The sequence below is a fragment of the Perissodus microlepis genome, chromosome 2 (genome assembly GCF_051167445.1).
Source record: "Perissodus microlepis isolate ML-2025 ecotype Zambia chromosome 2, ASM5116744v1, whole genome shotgun sequence".
In the NCBI taxonomy this organism is placed as follows: Eukaryota; Metazoa; Chordata; class Actinopteri; order Cichliformes; family Cichlidae; genus Perissodus; species Perissodus microlepis.
Window position 1 is genome coordinate 5,934,158 of NC_140462.1, and position 17,230 is coordinate 5,951,387.

Here is a 17,230-nt window from a genome sequence, read left to right on the forward strand (position 1 = left end):
GCGAACAAATTACATATGTTGGTAATTAGCTGCTAGTAACAAATTGCTAATTTGCTTGTTGTAAATAAACACAACCCTGGTTCATCACTTGAGTTAGGTGTCTTTTTATGCTTAAATGAGTCATAGGTCAGTGTTAAGTGGCGTTACAAACAAAAACTACTCCTCGACTGGACTTCTTGGAAGTTAAATATAAAGAAATGAGTAGTTGCTCGAGGCTTTTGCACAGAATTGTATTTGTGAAGAAAAGCGCCGCACTGAGCTCCTTCTAAAATCTATTGATAAAAAAGCCAGACCCTTCCTCACTCGTAAATGGTGCTTCCCAGCTTTTCCCATAATAGTCTCACATACTCATCCTGTTAAGCCTGATATGGCCTAAAAGAAAACGAGTTCTGATAGTGACTAAATCTGAACTTTAACCTCAATAGTAAATATCTGACCCCATACAGAACTGTGGATGTTAGAGGATGGATGTCTAAGCACACCAAGTTGTAAAATTCATACCACCTTGAACCATATTACAGCTGGGTGCGATGGATCTCAGGTTTTTGAAAAGCTAAAGCCTTCGGGGCAGAAATAGTCACAGTAATTGATAAAACAAAACCTAGTGTTTATTACAATGAAAACTACTGGTCAAGTCCACAGTGCAAAACAAAGGAGAACCATAAAGATGTAAGTCATGCCAGATAAAGCAGTTCGAGAAAAAAAAAAGACGGTACCATCTGTGACTCCACAAGAGATCCGTATCTACTGAAAACTGATGGATTATTCTTGGAAGAGCCCCTTTCCTTATTGTCTTTGGAGATGCTGGATACAAAACCATTTCTCAACCCGATCTGACATGAAAGCACACTGCACTGTGTAGGTGTCTTTCTTCCTCGGCCGAACAATACGACCCAGCAAGTTTTTGAAGGAGACGAAAAGCACATTTTTTTGTGTGCAAAAGCATAATCTTATCTCATGTTAAGTGAGTCAAAGGATAGGGTTTTCAGTACAGAGACAGTGGTGTTTGAGTGTTATCATTATGCCGTGTGAGTGTTACCTAAATACCTCCATCCAACTCAGTCATCAAAGCTGAGTCAGGCATGTTTGAAAAAAAAAGAGCTGATTCATAATGTTAAGAAGCACAGATGAGAAAGGAGATATTTTTTATATCACCGTTCACCACAGGATTTATCACACCACTCCGTGTAACAAAGAATGAGGTAAACCAGACAGCCAGATGTTCGCCCAGTTTTTAATTGAATTAGGAGGTGTGCCAACAATGCCTTCTCTCACCAGGCTGTGCCCTATCATGATGAAATTCCCTCCCACCCTACCCTTCGAATTCCTGGCATTTCCCAAGAGTGACAGCTCTTCTCTCCTCTCGCCAGTAGAAACGTGTCTGGGCATTCGCAAAGTGATATCTCTGGAGAACACCACAGGTACACAGGGACAGATCCGGTTCATAGCGCAAATCATCTTGATGGCTGCTGCCAGTCTTTCTGCTACTTTTTACTGCGTCATTTGGGATGGAGGAAGAGATATTCAAAAAAACGCTGTTTTATTTAACGTTCATTTTACTTTCACGGTACATAAAGTTGCTATATTTGACATCTCACAGAAAGACTGTGTATGAAATGGCTTGCTTGCGGTCACAAATAGACTGGGAAATATAGCTGCAGGCAGCGATGAGGGGGCCAAGCTGGCACAGTCACCATGGCAACTTGAGCTGACCATGTTAAAAGCACTGGCAGGAAAAATGAGTTGTTGCTTAATGCCCTGAGTGGGGACATTATGGAACTTGACAACCTCAAGAAGAAGTACAAAGTTCATACACCAAGGCTTTATTCAGATATGGAAATGTATTTATTCATTTATGTTTGATTGGAAAAGCTGGTGCATTTCCAGGTGTTCAACCTACGGTACAGTTGTAATACAATAGGATTCATGTCCGTATCACTGCTGATTGTGAAACAGATATATCCATCAAACAAGAGAGAGCATAGCTTTAGGCCTGTTGAGCATTGTTGCGTACAATCTGCTAAACATGCCATAATGTTGTATGCTATTTCCAGACTGAACGTGACCCATATCTGATGTCATGAGCTTTGAAGTTAACTTGCTACAAGGAATATAACAGTACCTCATTAGGTGGTGTTATAAAGGTTACTCTAGCTTCAACTAAGCGATGGTGCTATAGTGCACGAGATGGAGACATGAAACTCGGTGAAACGACTGTCCCCAATGAGGGTGTCCCATTCATGCTCTTTAGCAGTAGCTGCTAGGAGCTACCACAGTGTTACTTTTATTTTCTCGCTCTGGTTGGCTAAGTTTAGGCAACAAAACGATTTAGTGTGGTTTACCACACAGGCACACCTGTGCACAGTTTACAAGCACTTTTTCACACATCTTCTTGGGGCCTCTTGCACAAACAACATTCAATGTTATATTATGGGAGAACATAGTAATCATCCAACTGTGCAGTGTCCTTAAGTTTTGTGGAGCAATTTAGCATGATTTAGTCTGTTGTGTTGGTTTTGAATTAGCAAACAGCATATCATTGGGGGAGCTCTGGTTCTTCTTTTGGCTTCTTCCTTTAAGGGCTGCTACAGCAGATCATCGGTTTCCACCTAACCCTGTCCTTGGCATCCACTTTTCTCACACCAAGCCTCTGAATGTCCCCCTTGATTACCTTCATGGGTTTTTTTCTCTTGTCTTCCACTTTTTATCTTGCCTGCAGCAGCTCCTTCTTCAGCATCCTCTGTCCAATATATCCACTATCCCTCTTCTGCACATGCTCAAACCTTCTCAGCCTTGCTGCTCTAACTTTGTCTCCAAACTGCTCAACCTGAGCTGTTCCACTTGTGTATTAACTTCTAATCTTGTCAAATCCTGGTGACTCCCAATGAAAATCAATTCTTCCTTCACCAGCTCCACCTACTGTCATTTTGTCAGTGCAATCCTGGTGACCCTGTCCATTTCACTCTCACTGTTATCCTTCATATCACTCCTGACACTTATCTCCACTCTTCTTCACCTCGCTTGTGCACTGTCCATTTGTTTGGATGGTTGATCCCTGATATTTAAACTCCTCCACCTTCACTAACTCTGCTCCGTTGCTCCTTCACAGCTACACCTGTTTTGCTCTCATTGACAAACATGTATTCTGTCTTGCTTCTGCTGACTTTTATTCCTCTTCTCTCCAAAGCATGCTTCCTCCTCTCCAGGCTATCTTCTACACAGTCACAGTGTCATCTGCAAACATCATAGTGTGTGGAGACTCCTGTCTAACCTCATCTCTCAATCTGTCCATCACCTCTACAAACAAGAAGGAACTTATAGCTGACTCTTGAGGCAATCCCACCTCCTCCTTGAACACATCTGTCACTCCGACTGCACACCTCACCACTGTCTCGCTGTCCTCATTCATGTCCTACACCAGCCTCACATACGTCTCTGCCCCACCTGATTTTCATCAGCTCCTCTCTTGGCACATTATCTTATGCTTTCCCTAGGTCACCTGGTTATTTTTTGGTTAGCATTTAAACTTTAAGGCTGGAGGAGTTGATGGATGGCAAAAAGCCACAGGGAAAATAAATACTGGAATTTCAGACACTTCATCAACTGAATACTAATGATTTGCTGGATATATTTACTTAACATTTAAACAGAAAAAATGACAATATTTTATATTGCTGTGCTTATAGTTTTTATCAACATACACTCCAAAGAAATATATTAGTTTAAAATTAATGAATGTTTAAGTAAATCTTATTATTGGTTAATATTGCCGGGCCTGAAAACAGAGATGCCATTACAATAGAGGGCTGTGTTTTTGAGGGCTTAGGAAATAAGAGTCCATTCATTGGAAGCATGTCTGGCATATAGAGTAGAAAGTGTGGGTATTTAAAGGTTATGCCAGCACTTCTAAACTACCTACTGAAGACCCTGAAAGGCAGATTTAAAAAAGTAGCAAAACAAAGCATTTTTCCTCGCCATCATTAGTATAATGGGCTGAGCATCTCTATGGGGTTCTCTCATATGGCCCCCAATAGAGATGGACTTCCTCTCTCTGCCGATGACATCACCTATCACCTCCAGCCTTCTGTTTCCTCTTCCTGTCAGCTGACCCATTCCCACTTTGACTGCAGCGTCTCTGGTGACCCCATTCTCATTTCACTATCTAGATCATTCGCCAGATAGAATAGAGAATGCATCTGCAGCTGCATTTCAAAGAAACAATAAAACAGAGCCTTGAATACGCGATTACTGCAAAAACTCATTTAGCAGCTACAGGCTGACTCCCTGAGAGTGATAATTATGTCTCATGGCATTTTTGTTAATGCATTCATTGTGTAGGTAGTAATGTCAGACAAAGCAGTGATAATGAACATATATACTAAATGTAGACTACAAAACTGGAGCTGAGCAGCAGGTGAGAAGAACATGTGGAAAAGCTTATTTGTTTTGGAGGAACTGCAAAGGTATATGGCTAAGGAGAGAGAAAAAAACATGCTCCACCCCCACTGTTTTTACTGGACTCGGGAAGCTGCTTCAGGTTATTATAAAATACAGCAACGATCCCACACTCCATGATACAAGTGTATGAGCAAAGACAATAAATATAACAGTGATGGGGACTCTCTAAGGACATAGATATGCTGAGTTTCTATGCGAGTAGAGTATTATTCTGTCTGAGATGTTTACTTTTACTTGCAATAACTGGCCGGCACACTGACCTGAAACTGACAGAGCGATAAACAGCGTTGCATTCAGCAGAGCATGCGTTTCACGGAACAACTACTTTCCAATCTAACATCTTTGTTTAAATCTCCCTGAGCCTCTCCCCGAGTCAAAGCAAATATTTGTACACATCACTTACATTTGGTTTGTTTGCGTCGTGCAGTCTGTCTCTAACAGATTTCTGGCTCCATCCTGCATCCTTGCTCCTACTAATTACACCACTCTAACGAGCTCACCCCAGGCAGAGAAAATACTCAAACTCATTAGGTATCTATGGTGGCCGGGGCACTTCTGGTCAGAGTGTGGGAGAAGTATGGGCTTGTGCACTCCCGCTCACCTGCTTAAGCATTAACTGGCTCTTTGAAGGTCAGCCATTAAGCACAGAAGCTTTTGATGTTCAGACGGTGATAGCTAGAGCTGCTATCTCAAAGAGACAGTCAAGGTCCTCAGTTAGAGGTCAGGTTAGTAAAGCAACTCTGCTCTTTCTTCCCACCTGACATTGGTGATGTTTGTTCAGCAGCTTTTGCATCTCTGTAGCAAGAATCTCATGCTATCAGGCCCTAAGAATAACTGTATCTGACAGGTATGGGAGAAAGGTTTATGTTACTGAAATAATTTTAGAGAAATAATTACACTGTTGAAAGAGGCAACACTGAAGTTGTACTACTGACACCCTGAAATAAGATTTCTTCTAGTGTAGCAGAGTTCCACTTTTGACTCCCACAATCCTTTACCCCCCAGTCTTCTGTGGCAAATCTCTTGTGTGTGATGAAGAAGCATCTCAACAGCTGATGATGCCTGTTTATGCATTACCACAGTAACAGAATGGCAAAGTGCCCAGGGGATTTCCCTGTATTTTATCAGTGCATTGTGAGGCAGGGCTGATCTTCCCAGTGACCCTGAAAAATAAAATGCAATAAAAAAAAAAAGGAGGAGACAAAAATGGACAGATGGGTAGAAAGAGTCTTACACCAGGTGTAAGCATATGCATCTGGGTATTTCTCAATATGGACTAAGGTCAAAGGTCAAAGGGATGTCTGCCTGCTAGACCTCCTTCCCCTTGCTCTCATTTTTCATTTTTTGCTCTGATTTATTCAGGTCCAGGATGGCACAGAGGGCTTGACTCAGCCTGCTGCTAGACAAAGCCCCTACAGTGCAGTCAGTATTATTCAGATCCCGTATCTGCCCTAAGTCCTATGAGATCACCACAATGCTATGTCTCCCTCACAGAAAAGTATTCACACACTGAGAAAGATGCTATTTTGCAAGTGGAAGCACTGATGTTGCACAGACAAGGGTAATATAGACAGAACAGACGCCGGCAGACACTCACACACACCATTTACGTGCGCGTGCGTGCATGCACACGCTCAGAATCCCAGTCACACATGCACAGAAGGAGGAAAGAGGCTGCTTTGTCTCCACTTGGGATTTTCTGTGTTAATAAGATTTGAAGTAAAACGCTGTATTCAGTTTTCACCAGAAAGCTGAGATTTCTGTTGTCTGAATCTGTCATGTTAGCCATAAGAAGGCCTTGATAACTGCCTTTGTATTGTATAGTTTAAGAGTATTTAAATGCATAATGAGGATGACTTTGGGCATGGATTTTGCAGTGTAAACAATAAAATGAGTCTTGATTATAAACAACAGTTATGTCTAAAAAGTTAAAATAACATTTACTAAATCATTACTAATTTACCTTTCAACACACTTCCATGCAGTGTTTTAGGTAATGGATTAGCATGTCGTGCCTCATGTAGTTTCTCTTCTTTTTTGTTCTTTTTTCACTAAGTGCAATATGTGTTCAGTCTTCAAAGAAGCATGAAACCACAGAGGCAGAAAACAAAGGAGGTGGAAAGTCTGCAAAGTATTAAATATCATTACAATATAATAAGCTATTGGCAGGCTGGAGACTTTTTTCATAGTCTATCTGCTTGGGTTTTGTTTTCAGGTTCTTCCCACATTCCAAAGACGCTCATAGTTAAATGGCTGTTCTATACTGACCATAGGTGGGAGGGTAGCTTGTGACTCACCTAGTGTGACCTGGGATCGGCTCCAACCACTAAGACGTTCTTATATGAAATACCAGAATTTGTCCTGCTTTTTTCATGGTCCAATGAAAAGAATGCCAAAGCACAGCAACAGGGAAAAACCTACAGGTGAGAAGCTGTTTTGCAGTATTTCAATATTTTACTTTTACAGTCATTTTTGCATTTATACACAATAACAATAATTCCTTCACTGACAGTGATTGGAGCAAAGAACCACAATAAACTGACACAAAGACTTTAAAAATATCATTTTACAGACCGCACTTCTTCAAAAGAGCCAAGCATGTAATCTACTTTTTTTAATGTAGATAATATCAAACATTATGTTACAATGTTTTGTGGTATACATCATCACACATCATACACCAAAACTCTTGTGAATTCCACACCACGTGTTGTCGGTAACATGTCTCTTTACCCCCTAAAACCAAATGAAAAAAAAACAAAAAACATTTCTGTACCTGTTTCATAAATCACCCTAATTCACATCTGTTCGAAAGTCACATATAGACGTCCTAACTGATAACAGGTTAGACAAGTCCTATTATGCCAAGTTTTCCCAATAAATCATAATCTTTTGTAAGTACTGCTTGTATCTGTGTGCCAGCACACCTCAGGCAGAGTCCCTTTTCACTGTCAGCAGCATAAGAAAACACCTTTTTTCCCTCAGTGTCACGTACACTCTATAGTCCCCTGCTACAGTGGTGTGATGCAGGTCTCCATGGAAACCCTATATAAACAGCTGTGTGGAGAATGACCACTGGCTACATGTGCACACCCACATGTGCGCATACACTCACATAACCCGCACACATATACAGCCATATGAATCATAGTGATCTCCTGTTCTCATAGGGTTAAAGAGGGGGAATTCCACTTCTTATAGTGCTGGTCTACAAACATCCATAATTTAGAGCTCATGAATGATGAAGCACATATATCATACATACACATATATCATACTAAATGCCTTAATGTATGCTACATGTGTGATCGACCCATGTCTGCAAAGCTTCTTCATAATTAAAAACTCCTACTAAAGTCTCAAAAGGGAAACAAAACAAAGAATCTTTTGAACAAAGGTTATATGGAAGGGAGATTCCCTTTTCTATATGTTCTGGGTCTCATTGACGTTCATGTGGTTCAAGTTAGTTACAATAACACTATACTGTATACATCACATCATAGAAAAGATCTAGAGTTCTACTGGAAACAGCTTTGCACCAGAGAACAGGCAGCTTTCTTTGATTTTTTTTGAACTGTAAATGAAGGTGAATGCTATTTTATGGCCTGTAGAATTCATTAAAACTGTCCTTTGTTACGTCTGGCTATTTCATTTACAACAGGATGCGAAACAGACTAAACGAACAACATTTAAACTGAACCACAGGATGGTTTTATTGTTGTTAATCCTCCTTGACCTCATCGAACTCAACTGGAAAGTTGAGCAAGGAGGACAACATCATAGGAAGCTAAGATTTTGCTCATTTTGGCTGCTAAAACTAATGCTAAAAAGCCAAGTTGTAAAATACTGGAGAAAAGCCAAATGTATAAGGACTCTTTGTTTGTTACATAAAAATGCAGATCACCCAGCAGATAATCAGGAAGTGTTGCATAAATGCGCACACAGTGAAGCCCCCTGACCACTGCATAGATGATGAAAGCGGGCAGCATTTTAATTGTGCTCTTTTGCACTGCTAACCTGAAACCACTGAAATTGTGATTTAATACGACCGCTACCAATTAAAACCTCTGTTGTCTCCTAACAGTGCTCAGAACTCAGTTCTATGAAAAGAAAAACATTTTCTTACTCTGAGCCGTTTCCTATGTGAATAATATATTAAGAGGATGGTGGGGGTTGGAATGACATTCCAACAGGCACACAAGCACGGGTGCATGGATGCCCTGCAACACACTGGCTGTCTTTTTCATATAGTACTCAGTGGAATGTGGAGCACGCTGTCACATTAGCAGAAATGAATATACGGAGTAGGGATTTGCATGTGGTGAACTTGTGCATTTCTCTCTGCATCATTTTCTACTCCATAGTCTATTGTTTTTCTCTACAAGTTCTTCCACATGCTCTGACAATAGCCTCAATTCATCATATCTGATGGGCTAAATCACAGGCAAACCCCGTTGCTGCGATGCATCTCTGCAGGGACGACCTCACCCTTCTCACACCCACCTGAATGCTCTGCTTCTCACACTATTCACTGAGGTCGACTGTGGAAACAAAACCTTTGTTACACTGCTGCTGCTGCAGCTGGCTCAGACAGTCGCTGGCTCACACCATTCAAGTTCCTACCTGCCACTTGTCAACTTTTACAAGTTTGATATCTGAACATATGAATTCTAACTGCAAAAGCAGTTCCGCACATTTTTGCTGCCTTGGGTTTTTCTTTTTTAGCTTTTAGTGCAACTTGATCAGTTAAAGATGTGGTGATTGACTCCTGCGTGACACAAAAACCCCTGTTTTGCCTTTTGCAGTATGTTTTCTTCTTCATTCCCCATGTGTCCCATGAAGCTCTTTCACATCAACTCTGTAGCATTTGTCTGAATGTAAGCAGAAGATGTGTATAAATCTTTATAAGCATTAGAATTTATCTGGCTGCTTCTATCTCCTATCACGTCATCTGTAAACATTAGTGATCCAATGCCACTGGAAGACACACACCCATGCATCACTACATTTACTGGGCTTTGAAAGATATACTTCAGGTCCTGAACCTTTCTCTATAATTTTGATCTTAGTGTCGTCTGTCCAAAGATTGCAGTCCCAGAGCTAATATGACCTTTCTGTTCTTGAAGCTGACTTCTAGTTTGCTCCTCACAAATACAAAAGATTCAGCTCTCGTGAACTCCTCTATATTATCAATGTCAGCCTCCTGGAGAGTGTTCATCACTTTGCAGGATGTTTTGAAGTGGAGCTTCTTTACTAATATCTTTATCTTTTCTGACATGCTACAAACTTTACGAATGCTCATTAGCCCATTATAACATATCTGACAGATCAAATAAATAGCTGCAGGCAAGCGGGGGACAGGGGAGTGTTTATTCTCGTGGTGTTTACACAAACAAAAGGCCCAGTCTGTCAAGATGCATTCTTGTGTGTTTGTACGAGTTTCTCTGTTGAGAAAGATAGGAATGACAGATGAGATTTTCTGCTCGTCTGCAAATCTGGACAAGACCTAAAAACTTCCTTCCTAAGATGCTTTGCCTCCGCACCAAAAACACTGCTAACATCAACATAATCCTCCTATGCTGACAGAGTCACAAAGAATGGAAAAGGAGGTAAACTGAGGACGGGAGGGCAGGAGTGACCAAAAGAATTGTTGTTTTTCTTGTAGGCATGCAGGTTTGCCCCCTTTTCTTTCATTTCCAGTCAGCTGAGTAAAAATGTCCATTAAGCTGAACGTTATAATCACTATCACATGTTTACCTGCCTGGCTGCGGGCAACAAGTCGATGAAAACCATTTGAGAGTTCACAGCTCTAAAAGCAAACAGCAACACCAGCTTAAATCACTCCAGGTTTGACCATATGTTCTTAGTTGAAATGCTACACTGGGTCAAACCTTTCCTGATTAATGCCATCACTTCTGATGTTTAGCTAAAGCCCAGACGGAGGCAAGTGTATATGCTTTTTGTTACAGTGGGAAAACATGTTGCTGTGCAGGGGGTGCGAGTGCACCCCGCCCAGAGAAAACACATGGCATGGAAACACATTTTGTATTTCTGGCTATTCAACACAAACACAAAAACACTGCATATCCCTGGAGATCTGTGCAAAAGAATTCTGTGCCGTTGGCGTCCAATACCAGACAATTACTAGCAGGATCACCCAATCTGTAAAGATCTCATCTCCACATCCAGATATTTGATTTGACTCAGGATGAGTGAGATTCACTTTCTAGAACAACAATCAAACTGTGGGTCTTGGGTCTGCACTTGGTTTCTTGGTTGTCCAAGCAGCTGGGGGGAGACCAAAGCAGCTTTATTTCTTTTCTTTTCCTTTTAAGTGGACTACAATTGTATCTTTGTAGATGCTCCACATGAGTTCACATTTACTAAATTTGCTTCATTTACATTTACTTTGTCTAAAATGACATGTTTGTGAGTGTTTGTTGAAGGTAAATGAGGCATTAAACATTTGGGTTCAGTGAAGTAGAAAACCCAACAAGAATTTCCGCAGATAAAAGTGTGAGAGGAAGGGTGTGCGTGTGTGTCACTCTTTGACAGTCTCCCAGAAATGATTAGTTCCCATAAACAAACACATGCTTGTCTTAATTAGCTGAAGAATTAGAAAGCAGCTTACACTTACACTTGGGGCCGCTTGTGTCCATTGCGCTGTGATGCTGTCCCTGTGAGAGTTGCTTAAGTCTACTGCAGGTCCATGAGTGAGTGAGCGAGCATGTGAAGACGTGTGGAGAGCTGCTTGCTGCCGCCGCTGATAGATCCACAGTGGATACAACACAGAGCAGCAGCAGGCACCCGCTGATCTGCTGGGTCCTAAAGCCAGCAAGCTCGGAGCCACAAATGACTCGTGTTTGACAAGGTTACAAGTGTGCTTGAAGGATAAAGTTAGCACTTCTTCCCTTAAAGCGCCTATTATGTCTTATTTGCTTATCTTAGACAAGAACCTGTTGCAGAGATGATGATGTGACCCTGTCTGTACTTGCCTGGGAGCAGAGCTTCAGCTGGCTATTCTACTTGCGCAAGTAGAGGTTTTACTGTCAAAAGCAGTAGATTTTTTTTAAAGAAAGGACAGACAGATAGGTACAAGGATTTCAGGCTTCCAGGCAGCTATATAATGGGAACAAACCCCTTTTAAATAGGAGAGAAGTCTAACTCCAAGTTTCTTGTTTCATAGAGGGGACTTGCCTGATAGTTAGCAAATAAAAATAGCAGTAAAGTAAAGGTAGAGTTTTTCATAAAGGGTTTTGACAAAACAGACAACTGCCAGTGCAAGGCACAATCACACAGGTAGGCATACCATGAGTCACTCTTTGACGTTGCTATGATTTCACAATTCAGATAAGCAAAGAGCAGACAATTTCTAACACAGGCCACCAGCTAGCAGTCTCACAGGACCACTGATCCTAATCTCTAGAAAACTGTTTTATTTTTCATTTTATTTTTTTTCTGAACACACTATGAAAGTGATATCTGTTGTATTGATCTTTTTGGAAAAAATGTGCCATTAAGGAAAACATTTAATCTCCTAAATTCATAGCTGACCAATCAGCATGCATTAGCAGAATGCTAGGATTTGCTATGAGAAAAAAGGAATCATTTCAGACACATGATCAGTACTAGATTTGTGAAACTAATAAATATCAATCTTGATCCGTTGGGATTGTTAGGAAAGAGGTGCAGTGATTTATTGAAACATGCAAGCATATGTAGAACTACAGTATATAAGGCAAGAGCAGAGTTTGTGTAATTCCAACAAGCTTGAAAGTTAATATTTGGTATGACCTCCTTGATTCTTCAACACAGCCATAGCCAAGCATTCTTGTGATTTCTTTAGGTAGTCTTCAGGAACTGTTCTCCAGGCTTCTTGAAGGACTTTCGAAGCTCTTCTTTGGATGTTGGTTGCATTTGTTTTGTTCTCTGTCAAGATGATCCCACACTGCTTCAATAATGTTGAGGTCTGGGCTCTGGGGAGGCCAAACCATGACTCATAGTGTTCCATTGTGTGTTTTTTACTTTAAAGATGTGCTTTTACTGCTTTGGCAGTGTTTCGGATCTTCATGCTGAAGAATAAAAATCTGACAGTGCTTTTTTTTTTCTTTTTTCTTTCATGATTCAATCAGTTTTAACAAAATCCCCAACACCACTGGCTAAAAGGGAGCCCGAAACCATGACAGAGCCTCTACCGTATTATATAGATAGCTGTAGAGGCTGTATTATTCTGGTGTCTTTACCTTACAATGTAAAGCATCTTGAAGTGACTGCTGTTGTGACATGACTGAAAATGAGTGAAAAAAAGGAAATAAAAAAAACCCAAACAGTTAAAACACCCTTCAAAAGGCTGGATAACTATTGCTCAAGACCAAATTACCAGAGAGTCTGAGTCTTTTGAAATAAAACATGAAGAAATGAGGGATGGCTCGACACTGTTGGTACTCTATGCAGTGAGTACTACTGAGCACCCCAGCTGGCATTAACAGGAAGTGAACAGGCTCTGGTGGTATTAGTCTTCATACTTACACAAGCACCTGGAAAGCAAATAAGGGGAGTTGCCTAAAACAAATATTCCACAGTCTATTAAAAGTGTAGCTAGTAAAGGAAAAAAAAAGAGGAGGCTGGTTTTGATTTGAAGTTTAATTTTAGTGACAAAAATCAAAAATAACAGTATTCAAAGTCTTCAACAACCCTGGATCTTTGTCGGCACGTTAAATCCTTTGCAGAGTGTTTTATCTGTGAGTGATATAATCTCTGGAGCTACAAAATTATTAGATTACCATTCTAAAAGTATATAAATAAAAAGCAAATGCAAATGGATGACTACAACTCTCATCCTAAAACATTTAGTCATTATTCTATTGCAACGGGTAGAAAAGCAGAAAGACAGGACCGCCGTGATTGCACATTCTTTTAGGTTATCGCACAGCTGCACAGTGAGATGAATCTATTGGTGATCTTTGATAAGTTTAACCAGAGTGATCTGATGAATTGTACATTTGCGTTCTCAGTTTGGTTTTCATATCTAAATCAATTGTTGTAAACTACAGGTCTCTTAGTTTCTGTGAGAGAGCAAGAAAATGGGGACACAGGTAAACAAAATGCATCTCTAAGCAAAAAAAAAGAGAGAGAAAAAAAAGCAAAGCGATGCTCGCAGGCTCACACTCTTTTTCATCTAGTCATTCTCACTGATAAAGTGTCATAAATGATATGCTATACCTACATTCTACTCATTCAGATTGCTGGTGCTGCACAGTCATACCTAAGAGAGCGTAACAAATAAGGCAAAGCCAAAATTCTCCTCATTATGTTTTACTACTGCAGCTCTGGTCACTAACGGTCACGCCATCCTTCATCCTTTAGGCTTAACAAAAGCAAAACACTACTGTATGACAGTCTCTATTGCTTGCACCCCACACAAGTTGCACACAAGTTTATCAGTCCAGCGTGCATAATGTCTCTCGGTATCCCAGGAGTCCATCTGGTGGGACCAGAATTTGGTTTATCACGTGAGGGGATGTAGAACAGGTTTCTCGGGCATGGCAGTGTAACTGTGTAGGAGTCTTCATTTCTATCCGTCCCCTCCTACAGTTAGTCCGACTCCGGCTCTATGGCAGTATTCAACACACGTCTGTATGTTATTAAAACAGTCGCGCCTGTTTTTTCAGTTCATTTCTCTTCCACAGAGCCAGCCGGTCAAACTCTTCCACGGTCATACCGAACACTTGGACAAACTCCTCTGGGGACAGGTGGCGCTGGAAAAACACATCATAGCAGAAATTAAGTCTCAAATTCTAGTCATGGTTTTGGGATTTCTTTGGCCGTTAATGTCTCATTTCATTAACTTACTTCCAGTCTGGCTCTGTCTACATCTTTGGGCAGCCTGTTGCGCCCTCTGGTGGTGACGATGAGCGACTCATAGGGGTAAATCTGCAGGATAAAGGAAAGGACACACACACACACACACACATTTCAGATACCCAGGTACAAAAGGAGTGGAATTTCATTATTTAAAAAAAAAAAAAAGCCTTACTTTGTGTTCTGCTGGGAGAAAAGAGAGAGAGAGAGAGAATGAAGTCAGTGCAATTGAAAAAAAAAAGCATGTTAGATTAATTGCTTGGCTCTAATAAGGTGTTTTTAATTCATATTAAATTACCTCTGCTTCCCCAGTTGACCTCGCTGCCACTGTCATATTGGTACTGGTAGCAATCTGCACTCTGAGGCTGCAGGAACAGAGTAGGACAGTGAGATTAACAAGAGCAGCGAGCTTTGGGGAATTAACTAATAAAACAGCTTGAAAGCTGGCCGAAGGTAATAATGAAAAGTGAAAGGGGCCAAAAGAGTTATTTGAATTAAGCCAAATAATATGTATGATAGAATATGTCACAGCTATTCATGCTTTGCCAGGTTCAGTGTGATCTCACCCGCTGGATGCCGTTGCGGCCATATCCCGGTAGTGAAGCTGACTTACAAACAAAATCTGAGGCAGAAAAAAGAAAACACATCAGCATGATATCTGTCTAGCCATGAGCTGCTTAAATGTTCAGTTGTTTTCATGCATTCTGGCACCATAAGATGGCGCTCATGCCTAACCTAAAACAAAAAACATCCCTAGAGCTCCAGATGTGTGCAAATGATGCTGGTCGAAGAATCCGAGAGTATTAAAACCAGCAGGAAAAGATCAATAATAAACTGATGCCTTAAAAAACAGCTATTTAAATAAATCAGAGCCACATATTGAAACGCTCTGCAGATGAACTTACCGCTATCGGTGCTGTACTGTGACCGAGGAGCTGTAAAATAAACAGATGATACGATTACTTGTCACAAAAACAACAATAATAAAACAATAAATGCTGCAGCACATGAGCCTAATCTAAATTCATGAAAAACCTCATCAGGGAAAATAAGTGTAGAGTTTTTACATCAATCTGTCTTTTATAGGCTTGACAAAAAGAGGAATTAAAGAAAAAAGGGGGGCAAGTTCCACATTCATCAAGCCCTGCGAGGAACACAAAACATCAAAGGGGCAATAAAGCCAGGGAACATGCAAGCATCTTTTAAAAAACGAGGAAAATAAGATGCACAAGTGTGCAAAAAACACACTACATGCTTCAACATCTAACTGCAACACCCAAGCTTGCACAGTTACAAGCCTTTGTTGCCTTTCAAACACCACCAGCGAGCCGAGTCCCATTCAGCCCCGCTCACTCCCATTTGAGAAGCGGCTTTAATGAGAGATCTTACCGCTCATAAATAAAACAGGATATGGGACACCAGCTGTGAGAGTGAGAGAATCACATAGATACAGAGGTAGATGGAAGGGTAGATCCACCCATACGGAACAATTTTGGAGTGAGAAAGCAAAGGGAGCAGGAAAAAACCTGTCTGATAGAGATGAGGTGAGGCTGAATGTCAGAGGATAAAATAACCAGTAGCTTATACACTGTATGAGCAGCGAAGTGCGACTATTACAAAGAGAAACAAGTCGGCATGTGACTTTGTGACATCTGGAATTTCAGCACACCTGGTTGAGCACTCTGTTTCAGTTAGCTTGAAATTTTCTAAATCAGTGTGATCAGATATCCCTCCAACACTGACAGGCCACATCTGCCCCTGCTGCTGGCCTACCACAGCTGTTAAGCACACTCATCATCGTTCCATCTCAATACACCACCCAGCCTTCAGCAGTGGCCGTGACCCTCTGTGACCTGCATCCGCAAACCTCATCGCCCTCGCCCTCACAACGCCGGCGACATACTGAGGCTCATAAAAAAACCCTTGTGGCAACATATAGGGCTGTACAGAAAGACAGTCATAAACCTGCTGAAACAGAAGAAACCAGCAGACAAAAGAGGTGGATGTACTGGGGGTGGGTGGGATAGGTGGATCCTTACAGCCATTGATGGTGTTGTTGTACGCCGTGGTGCCATAGCTTGTTGTGTTCAGTGTTTCCTTGCTCCCGCTACGAGAATTCCTCGCGCTGCCCCAGGGGTCGTTGTCATAGGAACCAGATCTGGCTTTCATCTCCTCCTTTAGAATCATCCTCCCGATGCCACTCCCAATCTGCGAGGAAAGAGGGCGAGGAGAGAAGCAGAAGGTGGAGAGGAAACAATGAAGGACGCGTTGTTGAATTAAACGAAAGAGAGAGAAAGAGCAAGAGAAGCAAATAAGGAGGACGGCAGAGGCGCCGTGCGATTAAAAAAAGTGCATTTATTCATTTATGGGTGATTTTCTTTCTTTTCTTTCTTTTGAGGTGAGGACTTACTTCAGTGTGACGTTGAAGAAAAGAGAGAAAATTATGAAGCTCTTACTCTTTGAAGACCGTGACTCCAAGTCTCTTCATCTCCTCCCGTGGAGAAGCGTCTTCTCGGCGCCCGATAGGCTGGGAGAGGAAATGAGATGAAAGAGATTCCCTTTATGAATTTTGCACTTTCGCGGGGAGCACAGCAACAGCGCGAGTAAATGGATAAACATGACAATATGGCTACAAAACGAACCGCTCTCCCATGTGTGCCATCGGTACACTCTGAATAAGTGAAACAGCAGTGTTTCGTACCCCTGGGGGAGCTGGTGTAGGGGTAGTAGTCAGACTCTGACTGGCTGTATGGCTCTGGAGAGTAGGTAGACAGTCTGGAGGATCTGAGGATGTCCTCACTGGTCCTGCTTTTGGTGGCTGCATCCACGTGATTGTCTGTTTGAATTAAGAGAGAAAGAGGCAGAACCAAAAGAACTGGCCTGTTAGAGGAATAGTTTGCCTGTTCAGTTT

The 17,230-nt window shown here is 41.4% G+C and overlaps 2 protein-coding genes across 11 annotated transcripts in view; both read right to left on the reverse strand.

The window, feature by feature from the left end:
* Positions 1–11,213, reverse strand: part of afap1l1a (actin filament associated protein 1-like 1a) — a 27,316-nt gene extending 16,103 nt beyond the window's left edge. Inside the window, exon 1 of one of the 2 annotated variants that reach the window (XM_084941825.1) lies at positions 11,096–11,213. In XM_084941825.1, coding sequence (XP_084797951.1) covers positions 11,096–11,117 — 22 coding nt within the window. In that variant the 5' untranslated portion in view covers positions 11,118–11,213. Of the gene's footprint in view, positions 1–11,089 lie in introns of both variants that reach the window. The other variant, XM_084941817.1, reaches the window with a different exon arrangement.
* Positions 11,214–13,086: 1,873 nt separating this feature from the next.
* Positions 13,087–17,230, reverse strand: part of ablim3 (actin binding LIM protein family, member 3) — a 45,152-nt gene continuing 41,008 nt past the window's right edge. For 2 of the 9 annotated variants that reach the window (XM_084941888.1, XM_084941872.1), the window contains 6 exons: positions 17,021–17,137; positions 16,776–16,846; positions 16,359–16,527; positions 15,225–15,254; positions 14,886–14,941; positions 14,542–14,684 (listed from right to left, as the gene is read on the reverse strand). In XM_084941888.1, coding sequence (XP_084798014.1) covers positions 14,604–14,684; positions 14,886–14,941; positions 15,225–15,254; positions 16,359–16,527; positions 16,776–16,846; positions 17,021–17,137 — 524 coding nt within the window. In that variant the 3' untranslated portion in view covers positions 14,542–14,603. Of the gene's footprint in view, positions 14,217–14,310; positions 14,392–14,494; positions 14,506–14,541; positions 14,685–14,885; positions 14,942–15,224; positions 15,255–16,358; positions 16,528–16,775; positions 16,847–17,020; positions 17,156–17,230 lie in introns of those variants that run through there. The other 7 variants (XM_084941896.1, XM_084941881.1, XM_084941922.1 and 4 more) reach the window with 6 other exon arrangements.